This window comes from Pararge aegeria, chromosome 26, assembly GCF_905163445.1.
Source record: "Pararge aegeria chromosome 26, ilParAegt1.1, whole genome shotgun sequence".
Classification (NCBI taxonomy): Eukaryota; Metazoa; Arthropoda; class Insecta; order Lepidoptera; family Nymphalidae; genus Pararge; species Pararge aegeria.
In genome coordinates, this window is record NC_053205.1 from 674,603 (window position 1) to 686,956 (window position 12,354).

General features: G+C 36.5%; 1 protein-coding gene across 1 annotated transcript; it reads left to right on the top strand.

Annotated features, from left to right (window-relative positions):
• The first annotated feature begins 343 nt into the window (after positions 1-343).
• Positions 344-10,839, top strand: LOC120635077 (alpha-centractin). Its single transcript, XM_039905987.1, has 9 exons — positions 344-488; positions 734-798; positions 1,576-1,750; positions 2,985-3,136; positions 4,975-5,118; positions 5,972-6,137; positions 6,438-6,507; positions 8,541-8,707; positions 9,598-10,839. The coding sequence occupies exons 1-9, from the start codon at positions 441-443 to the stop codon at positions 9,739-9,741; spliced, it is 1,131 nt and encodes a 376-aa protein (XP_039761921.1). The 5' UTR covers positions 344-440; the 3' UTR covers positions 9,742-10,839.
• Positions 10,840-12,354: the final 1,515 nt, after the last annotated feature.

Sequence of the window (12,354 nt, forward strand, 5' to 3'; positions counted from 1 at the left end):
TCTCCTCCACGTTCCTCATTCATTCCAAAATTAGAGAATATATAAAACTATCAAATAGACATCTAAAACGCGTCCTCTCGTTCCGAAAGTTCCCGCCCTTTTCTCATCGACTAAACTTTACTTATTTTCACTTATCACAGATTACTCTATCTAGTCAAAACTAAGAGGTCACAGCTTAATATGATCCTTGTGTAATGTCTATTGAGTTGATTACGCCCGGCCTTATGACAACGTCTCTCTTTTTGTTATTTGCAATAAAATCAAATTGAACGCAACGAATTCTACGTCATCTAAAGTATAATTTATTTTATGAAATAATATGGCAACACCAGAATTCTGATGTCATTCTTGAATTGAAAGAAACTCGAATATCCATTTTAGCCAAAATAAATTAGAAAATCTCGTATAGTGTAGTCAATTAACACATTTTATTAATTATAATGGAGCTTAATGATGTTATTGTGAACCAACCCGTCGTTATAGACAATGTAATCTTTTTAAATATTGTGCTAATCGATCGATTGTTTTGCCTCATTTTCACAACTTACATTTTGTCTGAAATACAATTTATTTGTTGTTAATATAACAATTTAACTTTTCTGAAACCTAATTTTTAATTTCCATAAAGTTATTTGGTCTGTTAAAGTGATATATTTGGTATATGTAATGAAATATGAGTCATCGGTAATTTTTTATTAAAAATGCTCATTATCTTTTTCTTGGTGTTATATAGGGTTCAGGAGTTATCAAAGCTGGGTTCGCTGGTGATCAGATACCAAAATGCAGGTTTCCGAACTAGTAAGTAATGTTTTTATGGTAAATTGTCCATAAAAATTCCTTTAAATTTGGATGTATTCTTACTTGGTTTGGCATACTTATTTGACCAGCAATGTTTTGAGATATGACTTTCCTATCATCATCCCTTTTTGTCTTTGTTCAGAGATTATTATCTCTGCCAGTGTGATTATTATCTATACCACAGTGAGTGAGTGTAGAATATTCACAAATTTTATACCCTAAACTCCGTACAATGACCATACACTAAACTAAACCTTTCAACTAAACACTTTTTGTGATCCAGATACTGAATCACACACAAAAATTTTTATAAGTGACATAAAATCTTTTGGGTCCTACTAAAAAAATTGTGGATAGACGCAGGTGTTACTTTGTGGAATTCCATGATATATTATGAAAATTAAGCTTAAATTGCTATATTCTACAATAAGCAGGAAAATCTGTATGGTGTAATTAATATACTCCACACTAAACAGATCTTCAGCAATGTACCCTCTACGCACGTTTCGGTCTGAAACCGGCCATCCTCAGGAGATGTTCACTTTACAATGAATATTTGTTAAGACTCCCTTCATACTTCTCTTTTTGCACCAGCTATAGCAATTGTACAGTACTTTGTGTAGAATTCTTATTTTTCAGTAAATACAGTAGTACCTCTTGCTGACTCCTTATGGTCTATGTCTTATCTTTACAAGTTAGTCCAACAGTGGACTGTTACAGGCTATTAATGTTCCAATAATTTTATTACAAAGTTAATAAGTGCAATTCCTTTCGCAGTATTGGCCGACCAAAACATGTGAGAGTCATGGCTGGAGCACTGGAAGGGGAGCTGTTTGTCGGCCCCCGGGCAGAAGAGCACCGTGGCCTGCTCAGCATCAAGTACCCAATGGAACACGGCATTGTGACTGACTGGAATGATATGGAGAGGGTGTGGAACTACATCTATAGCAAGGTATGAACAGTGGTGTGCATAGAAGGTATGCACAGGGTATGCAGATGATATAAAATGAAGAAAATCTCCAGTATCTATATATATAAAAGAGAAAGTGTGTGTGTATGTCGTATAGGCTCAGAAACGGCTGGACCGATTTCAATGAAACTTTCAGGGAATCCCTGGATTAACCTGGCAAGTAATCCTGTAAAGTTTGGTGACAATCGGAGCACTCCTATTTTTGAATGGTCAAACTGTCAAATACAGTTTTTATTTACTATGATGATATTCTATTGTTGGGTGTAGATAATGATCTTCACCCGCTCGAGAAGAGAATAGAAGAGAATGAATACGGAGAGAAATAAATGATTCAATATGTTTTGAGACTTAAATTAAAAATTTAATGATGTAAGTTTATTGTTTAAATAAAATAAAGCAAAATTTAGCCCGGCGAAGCGGGCTGGGTATTTTTGTATTTTTATTCTTTAAATTGTAATGTAATTTATATTTTTATTTTTATTTTATAAACATTTGCACACTGTCTGTGACAGTCGATTGTTAAGGGTCTGTTTAATGAAATGTGTACTTGTTATGTACCCACAATTTGGCAAATAAATAAATATTATTATTATTATTATTATTAAAAAACTAAAGGTTTTTAACATTGTAAGAGTTATAAAAATCCTACCTTCAAGTATTTATGACTCATACTGGAGATTTTATTTAATTTTATGTCATCTGCATACCCTGTGCATACCCTCTATGGACGCCACTGGGTATCAAATAAAACAGGTCATAGAGTTTCTCTTGTTTCTGTATACCTTTTGGCATAGGCCTACTCTGACACCATTGGTTTCTGTCTGTTGCAACTCTAGTCCTTGTGTTGGTCTGACATTATCCTCCCATAATTGTTGCTACCTTTCTCTACTTTGCTAGGCATCCTTGGTAGCTTCTTCTGCTTGTGACTTAGGTTGGGCTGGCCCCTGGTGACACTTTAACCGGTTAAGATCTATTGTGACACTGCTGGCTAGATCTTCCAGCATGCATTGATCGCAATTTATTGTACAATAAATTACTTATTTTGTGTAATCTTGTATATTGCAATGCAAGTTTATTTTTGCTTCTAACGTTCAAATGATTGCAGTCACATTTTCTCTTAAATTTTTTTTAGCATACATATCCTCTCCTCATTTCTGTTCTGTCTTAGCTTCCAAACAATAAAAACACCCTCTCAATTTCTCCTCAACCTTTTCAGGACCAACTGTCAACATTTTCAGAGGAGCATCCAGTACTGTTAACAGAGGCGCCGCTGAATCCTCGGAGGAACAGGGAGAAAGCGGCGGAGATATTTTTCGAAACCATCAACGTGCCTGCACTTTTCCTCTCCATGCAAGCAGTACTAAGTTTGTAAGTTATCCTCATTTCATTAATTAATTTGATGGAAAACTACCTTGCTTGCTTGTGTCATATGCATTTATATTCAGCCATTAAATATAACGATGCACCTTTAAATACCAACTGTAACTGAAGGATAATTAATTCAAAATTCATTTATTTCAAGTAGGCCTAATATAAGCACTTTTGAAACGTCAAGTCTGTCTGTTTGTAGTGACTCTACTATCGGTTCATGTCATGCGGATTCTACCGAGAAGAAGCCGGCAAGAAACTCAGCAGTTGCTCTTTTCCAACATCAACAATTTACGTTTTACATTTTAACATTCATTTTTCTATCTTGTGAGAGATGAAAGCGGAGCCGGATGCTTCCAAGCAACTTTGTCATTAAGAAATTCATCAATTGTATAGTAACCTCGCTGTAATGAATGTGTTTTAACACATTCTTTAAACTTATGCATTGGTAGGTCCAAAATTACCTCAGGAATCATATAAAAGCGTATACTCAATCTGACAAATGACTTCTGCACCTTACGCAGACGATATGCAGATGACACTAATTTATGACCATTTCTTGTAAGTCGACTGTTTATATCCACTTTTTGTTTATAAAGACTAATATGTTGCCTTACTAATACTAATATTATATTGTTATAAATATATTGTGAGGGTACCGTAAGTATATCTATTTCTTTACATTTTTCATGGAGGGATTCACGTGATTTAAGTGTATATATTGACCGTACAGCTCTTTTCTGCAAAATGAATATAGTTTCAATATCAGCAGCTTTGCCCCATTATAAGAATCCATAAGACATCACACTATGAAAGTACGCAAAGTGAACAAGTCTTGCTGTTTCTACGTCAGTACTCTGTCTAATTTTTCTTACGTCGTATTGAATGAAAAAATAACATAGCTTATTCGGAAAAGGATTTAAGATAATTGAGCTTTGGGCCTTCTATTTAGGTCATAATGATAAGTAATTATTAGGTACGCGTCGCGTAGCGCAGGTACTATGCGCGTGTCGGTCTTTTATCTTCAATAGGGTTGTCATAATTAAACACTTGGAATGTTTTGAATTTATTTGTATGTAAAAATAAATATGCTTCTTTTGATTTAATATTATTACAGGGTGGTTCCTTATGAAATACATCCTTCAATATTATTTCGTAATTCCGTTACACGTTGTATATAATTCCACTGCCACAAAGTTTGTGTGGTATGGACTCCGAAACTATTAAAACGATTTTAACGTTTCTTTTTGTGTGTTTTGTTCCCACTTAAGAGAGAGGATATCAAATATATATATATATATATATATATAGCAACTCGCACCTGGTGGCCTGTGCTACAGTGGGAATTCAGACCCCCTAACTTTGAATCTGACGATGACGATGTTAGACGATTCGAATAGGCAACAACAATACAATGCACGTACGTACCTTGGACTGCTGCTTGCACTCGCTGATCTTCCACCATATACAGGGACCTTTCGATAGAATACGATGATTTTGTGTTTCGTTCACGCGCGACGTGTTCGTTTCAACGGTAGGTTATTTTTGAAGTTCCCAAAATGACAGCTGGTGTCACTTTTGAGTCGCACAGCTCCAACTTCCGACGAGAACGACGTGCATGACAGCTGTTTGAAGCTGTGTTGCTATTGCATATAAAAACTGTCTAACTTCGATAATTTCGTGGTGCAAGATGTTTAGATTGTTATTAAGTTTATGGTAACGAAACAATATATATATATATAAACAAACATCATTGCTATATGTTTGGTGTAAGTACTTCCTCGACGAGATCCGTCACAAAAACCTCAACGGCTACTGATGATGAGTTCTGGCCGCAGGTACGCCACGGGGCGGACGACGGGGGTGGTTCTGGATGCGGGGGACGGGGTGACCCACTCGGTGCCCATCTACGAGGGGTTCGCGATGCCCCACAGCATCATGAGGGTGGACGTGGCTGGGCGTGACGTCACCAGGTACCTCAGGTATGAATTCTATTTTTTTTTTTTCAAATTCTATAAAGTCTTAGTCCTTTAGACCTTATCACAAGCACTTATGAAGCGTTCCTACATATAATATGTTACCATTAATTTAAGGCGATGCTGATAAATTCATTCGTTAACTTAAAACTAAAGGTGGGAGAGTTCCAAACGCGCCCTGGTCTAACAACAGCGTAAAAAACAAACTTAGCCGGGTTTTTTTTGTTATCACCGTCTCGCAGACAAACTTACTTTACGGCTGGCGCATTGGGCACCTCGCTTTCTGAGTCCAAGGCTGTGAGTTCGATTCCCACAGCTGGAATATGTTTGTGTGATGAACATGAATGTTTTTCAGCGTCTGTATATATACTAAGTATTTATGTATATTATTCATAAAAGTATTCATCAGTCATTTTAGTACCCATAACACAAGCTACGCTTACTTTGGGACTACTACTTGCATTTATATATTTTTTTTAACTAATATTTAGCTATGAAGTTAGAGCAATTCATGACCAAGCTTTTTTATTGTTCTTATGTACGGAGTATTCTTGCTTTATTGACCCCATTTGATCTTCAATGAGAGTGAAGTGAGAATCGAACCCGCGGCGTTGGACTCACGAAGCAGGGTCGCTGCCCACTGCGCCAATCGGCCGTCATTATTGTTTAATATGAGACAACTTTACACCATTCTGTATCTAATACAATCTATGTCTATCTAAATCTCGCTATTTAATAGCTGGTGTTTAGGAAGATGAAGCTCAATTCTGCCGGCTAGCACAAGTTAAAAGGCTTTTTTTGACTTGTTTGAGAAGACTTTTTTTTTTTCAAATATATATTTCTGCATCACCTCTTGCAGGCTCCTCCTCCGGAAAGAGGGTGTGAACCTCCGCACCTCAGCGGAGCTGGAGATAGTGAAGTCCATCAAGGAGCGCGCCTGCTACCTGTCCCCCAACCCGCTGAAGGAGGAGACCATGGACTCTGAAAGGGCACAGTACACTCTGCCAGACGGAACACAGCTCGAGGTATACAACACATATTTCACTAGCACATCTTCTGTTTGTGGACCTGTCTCCAGCTGAGCTCACTCCAGAAGTGAAGCCAGCCTCCCAGTTCGCTGAGTGCTGGAAATGACACTGAGGAGCCAGGGTAGCCCACCCTGGCTACTCAGAGTCACTCCCTGAAGCTGCGACTAACTGTTACCGTCACTCATCATATTTAATTTTTGAGATTGACATAAATGAAAGTTCTTTTTTTAGGGGTACCGACGATACCCCTAACTTTCCAGTAACAAGTAAAAACAGTTTCCTTTTTTTTCATTTTAGATTGGACCAGCAAGGTTCCGGGCGCCAGAAGTATTGTTCCGACCAGATCTGATTGGTGAAGAATGCGAAGGTAATTTTTGTTTGTTAAAAAAGAGATAAAAACGAAAAAAAAAAACGCTTCACAATTATACGTCAGACGTAACAGACCAAAAAAAAACCTCTTCATGACAGCTACCACAGAGAAAAATGTCCACGCTGTCAACTGTCAAAAAATGCGCGGCAAATTCAAACTACATGAAGTCTTTAATTTATAGACAAAATTTTTCTGGGCATGATCTTGGACTGTAAGCTTCAGTAGGGTACCCATATAGATACACTAGCAGGTGAACTAAGCTCGGCTGCCTACGTCGTCAGGAAAATTAGACAGATTACGTAGAAACAGCGTTACTTGTTTACTTTGCATACTTTCATAATGCGATGTCTTACGGGATCTTATTATGGGGCAAAGCTGCTGATATTGAAACTACACACATACATTACAGTTTGTTCCTTTTATTTAATGAAGTTCGGACAAAAAAAAATTTGTTTGAATGAAACAGAACGCGGTAATTTTGGATTTTTTTTTTGAGCTGTCCTTTGGATACAGCTCATAAAACATCGAAAACCGATATTTTTCAAGTGAGATTAAAAAAAAATAGTTGGTTTTATTACGCCACCCTAATATTCATATTGCGGAAAAGAGCTGTACGGACCATATATAAATTTAAATCACGTGAATCCCTCCGTGAAAAATTTAAAGAAATAGGTGGAAACTGCCTACCGAACCGGTGGCACAGTCACTACAAACATACTCACTTGACGTTTCAAAAGTGTTTGTAAACTGGGCCTAGTTGAAATTGAATTTATGGGATTCATTTATGTAAGGACAATATGGAATTTTACTATGGGGTAATGCTGCTGATATTGGCACTATTTTCGTGCTGCAGAAGAAGGCTGTTCGTGCGATCTATAAAATGGGTCCGAGAGAGTCATTGAGAAATAAATTTAAAGATGTTAAAATAATGACACTCTATAGCCAATACATATTTGAAAATTTAATGTATGTTCACAAAAATGTATCAAAATTTAAAAGAAAATGTGACTGCAATAATTTGAACGTTAGAAGCAAAAATAAACTTGCAGTGCAGTACACTAGACTACACAAAATAGGCAATTCATTTAAAGGAAATTGTATACAATTTTACAATAAATTACCGGTTGATATCTTGGGGATGCCACTAAAGAAGTGCAAAGTTTGTATTAAGCGAAAGCTTATAGAAAAGTCATATTATAGTATAAAGGATTACGTAAACGACAAAAAAGCTTTGGTGTAAACAATTGCTCTAACAAGGTTGCTTCTTAAATATTTTCTAATGACAATGTGAGATGGTGATAACAAAAAGAACACCCGGCTAAGTTCGCTGTGGGCTTCTTAGTGCAGGGCGCGTTTGGAACCCTCGTAGCTTTAGTTTTAAGTTTACGAATGTAGTTATCGCCATCACTACTCACTGCTATGTACACATTTTGTATATAGTAACGCATCAAAAGTGGCATCTATGTGCCTATTTGAATAAAGAAATATTTGACTTTTGACTTTAAGTAATCTGTCTTATTTTTCTGACAGCGTAAGCAGCCAAGCTCAGTTTACCTGCTAGTGTATCTAAATGGGGGCACCCATTTAGATACACCCACCCACTGAAGCTTACAGTCTAAGATCATGCCCAGAAAAATTTTGGCTATAAAAATAATATAGATTTGCCGCGCATTTTTTGACAGTAGTCAGCATGGACATTTTATGGATAGTGTTGGAGCCATTTTAAACTTTGGCTACACAAATATCTCAATTTTCTTGTTTATGGCTTTTGTCTTTGCCAACTGGGCACAAGGTACTTCGCCAATGTCCTGTAGATGAAGAATGCACGAAGGAGATTGATCGGTGAAACTAATGAAAAGTTAACTTTGAATATGTACCAAGCAATAGTTGTGATTAGCTAGTTAGTTCTTTAACCTAAGCACAAATATCTCAATCAATGTCAAAGCGACTGCTTAATGACAGCTGTCATAGATTAAAAAATCCAAATATCATCTGTCAGGTTATTATTATTATTTATATTATACCCGCAGGTCTACACGAGGTGCTGATGTTCGCGATCCAGAAGTCGGACATGGACTTGCGCAAGGTGCTGTACCAGAACATCGTGCTCAGCGGCGGCTCCACGCTGTTCCGCGGCTTCGGCGACCGCCTGCTGGCCGAGATCCGCCGACTGGCGCCCAAGGACATGAAGATACGGGTGAGATGACGTTGAAACGAGCGAGCGAGCGCCGCCTTCCGCGTTGGAAAAACGAATTATGAACGTAGCAATATTAATTAACACCGCGTAATGAAAATGGATCGTCGACACAGAGGTTTAGGCTAAAGGAAGTTAGCGACTCGTTTATGGGCAATCACGTATACCATATAACAAAAATCCATAAGAAACTCAAAATTAACCAGAGGGGAGGTTCAAATCATATGTAAAGGAAACAAAGGTTACTCCACCGTAGAGGATTATATATGTGGCAGGAACGCTTGGATGGCTACATAACATAGTTTGTATTTCTAAAAAAGGTTTTAATTAATACCTAGATTTAAATTATTATTAAACTATCATTTATTTTTTTAATTCTTAACAATGCTTAAAAAAATAAAAAAAACACTACTAAAAATTTATAAAAAAAAACATCCACCCTCCGCTTGCGGGGCTTTTAAATGCCCAAGCAACCGGCGGTCAGGGCTCCAGAGTTAGGAACCTCCTGACAATATGTTTCAAGGACTACTGCCTTCTGTATCCGACCCCAGATCCAACAACCGAGCGAAAGCTTCTTAAGATGTTGGTCAAAGTTTATACGGTAATTTATTTCAATAATTATAAACGTTGGTCATATACTATTATTGAAACAGCGTAACAATGTTGTTTTTAAAACTTAATTGACAAATGTTTTGACCAATTCATTTAATAATAAAAATTATCGTTGAAATAATTACAGATTTGTATGACATTCAGAAAGTGTACAGTTAGGTACCTTGAAGTAAAATATTTATTTGTATGGAAGGACTTGACATATTTGAGGCGATATAATAGGTATTTATACGTTCTGAATAACGGTACTCAACTTTAAATTGTAATTAAATTTTTTCCAGATCTCAGCGCCTCAGGAGCGGCTATACTCGACGTGGATAGGCGGTTCGATTCTCGCGTCGCTCGACACATTCCGCAAGATGTGGGTCTCCAAGCGGGAGTACGACGAGGAGGGCCACAGAGCCGTGCATCGCAAGACATTCTAATTTACACTCTAAAAACAATCAAATGTACGCCGCAAAGTTGTTTTTCATGTAACAACCGCGAATCAGTTAGTATTACGTGTTAAACTAAAAAAAAAAATGGTGTATTAAGAAACACCGTACAGCGAGTGCGATGGACGCATCGCGGCTGCGGTATGTACAACGGTAATTAACTCTCGCGGCGAAATATTCGGATAGGTACTTAACTCGAACATCTGTTATAAAAGTGAAAAATATCGTCTATTTGATCCCATTTCTACAGGGGTTTGAATATTTTAGTATGGAACTAACTTGCATACTGTTCTAAAATCACTTATTCAATGAAATGTAATGATCGACTGCGGTATCACCTGATTTTAAATGTTGATGCAGTCTAAGATGGAAGCACGCTTATCAAGGGGTATGGAATTCCATACCCCTTCATACCTGCACGGCTAGGCTAGGTCAGGGGCCTTTTTGTCCCAGGGAGAGGACAAAATTTTACATTCTCAAACTCTTCTCCGAGCATAGGCCGACGCGTGGAATTAATATTTAAATAATAAAAGGGGGTAAACTTCTCTTATTCCCGGTAACCGTTCTTTGGTAAATGGACACATAAATTTAATCCTCTAATATAAATTAATTGCGGGATGTAATTGTTATCTCCTACCCAGTTTAGCCGTGCTGTCTTAAACTATAGCTAAATTCCGCCATGCTTTGCTTTGGCTCAGTCTGATATTAATTAAAAAGGAATAAAAAGTGAAGCTTCACCAAACCTTATATTTCGCAACTTGTGTAAAAAAAATCAAATCAAACCGAGACTACTTTTCAACTTATGCGGACAAAAATATACGGAAGTTTTTTTTATATATATAGATAATGTACTGCTATGTATGTGTAGGCTTAAATCTTTTTTCGGCTGGGCCGATCTTGATGAGACTATAGGCTTAAATTCCGCAAAATAAACTGCTTTGTCTAAAAGATAGAGAAAGAAATAATCATTAAAGAGTTTTTTTTTTTCGATAATCGCTATAATCACACAAGTCTGTCGAACAAATACGTTAAAAAAAAATAAGTTATGCTATATTAAATCAAAACACAAAAGTTTTTATTCAACAAAGTAGTTTAAAATTTGTAATTATTTTAAAACAAAAAATAACAAAAAAAATGCGAATTTAAGTAAAATGACAGCTTTCATTTAAAAACTAGATGTAACTATTTATTTATATAAGGCTAGCCGCACACTGCTGAATCGACAAACTACTTTAATTTGAGTAGTTTTTCATATAAAGTCATATATTTCCAGTTTTTCGGAATATCGTACAGATCTGTTCGTTTTAGTGACTGAAGTTTCGGCTTCGGACGAAAATTTACCGGAATTAGAATTTGGAGTCTGGTAAATAATGTATTTAAAATTGGACGTAGTTAAACAAATTGATATTCAAGAAAGAGGCAGAGTCTTTAATGTATAGACTTAAAAATTTATTTAAATTCTAGTGGTTTCTTTCATTTATATTTACGTAAGCATACCGAAAACAATAATTTTTGAAAATAGTTTGAATAAACTTATTATTTTTTCCAAACAATTAATCTCTGCAAAGCTAGAAAAACGTTAAACAAACTATAAACATAAGTTTATGGTTTTACTAAAAATCTGGTTTCGGTGGTAAACTGGAAAACTGGTGGATTACTATCGTAACTTAATAGACGCGATCACTTTGTCGGATGTCGCTTCATACAAATTCAATTACAGCAACTAATTCAGGCGATATAGTAACCAATGTGCGGGTAGTCTAATTTATCTTCTTATTATTAAGGCGTCTATGAATTATATGAACGTGTGCATGTAATATGCATAGTGTATATGAGCATGTAACATGCATTGTGTAAATGTGCATGTACCGGGTATAACATTGTTGTCTACTTTGATTAATTTCCACACTACACGGTTATGTACTGCTTGCGTCCTGCGACTGACTTGATGTCGTCTGTGTACCCAATGGGACCCAGATTGGGTATAAAGGCGGTGTCTAACGCTGTTTATGTTGAGGGGTCACGACTTTAGCACCTTGAGACCCCAAAGCCACTTCAGATTTTCAACTCACTGAGCTTTTGTAATTCTTCTAGGGATCTATCTCTTCTACATTTCTGATTTGATCCTGTAGAGATAGTCCGAGAATAGCTCATATCCCTTTATTGAAAGACTGTAAAATATGGTTGTAATTCCGTTTTCTACTATCTTCGCCAGCTATGAATAAGATAAATATAAATTTTCTTGGGCAAAGTGAAGATCATGCATCCCAGTTAACTTACCAGCGACTGGCGTAGTGTAAAACGGTCTTATCAACATGTATTTTTTATTGAGTTCCGTGCATGCACATTACACATTTATATGCATGCCACATGCACGTGGTTATGTCACTAGGTGTAAGTGTCGGCGAGATATTAAGTATTTAAAATGTTTTAAATATGTTGAGAGATTTTTTTTGTATTCCAATAAACATTATTTTTAACTCATCGCATTGTTTAATTTATAATCTACAAGCGACAAGTCATTTTACAGACTATATTTCACATCGCTTGGTGGGCAACTTGTTATAAAAGTAATACAATAGAAAAGTAAGATGGTAAATCCTA

Coding starts and splice junctions, on each gene's coding strand:
- LOC120635077 (XM_039905987.1), top strand. CDS start 441: ATGGAGCTTAATGATGTTATTGTGAACCAACCCGTCGTTATAGACAAT. Junction 5,119..5,971: donor GACGTCACCAGGTACCTCAG/GTATGAATTCTA, acceptor CACCTCTTGCAG/GCTCCTCCTCCGGAAAGAGG. Junction 6,508..8,540: donor GATTGGTGAAGAATGCGAAG/GTAATTTTTGTT, acceptor TTATACCCGCAG/GTCTACACGAGGTGCTGATG.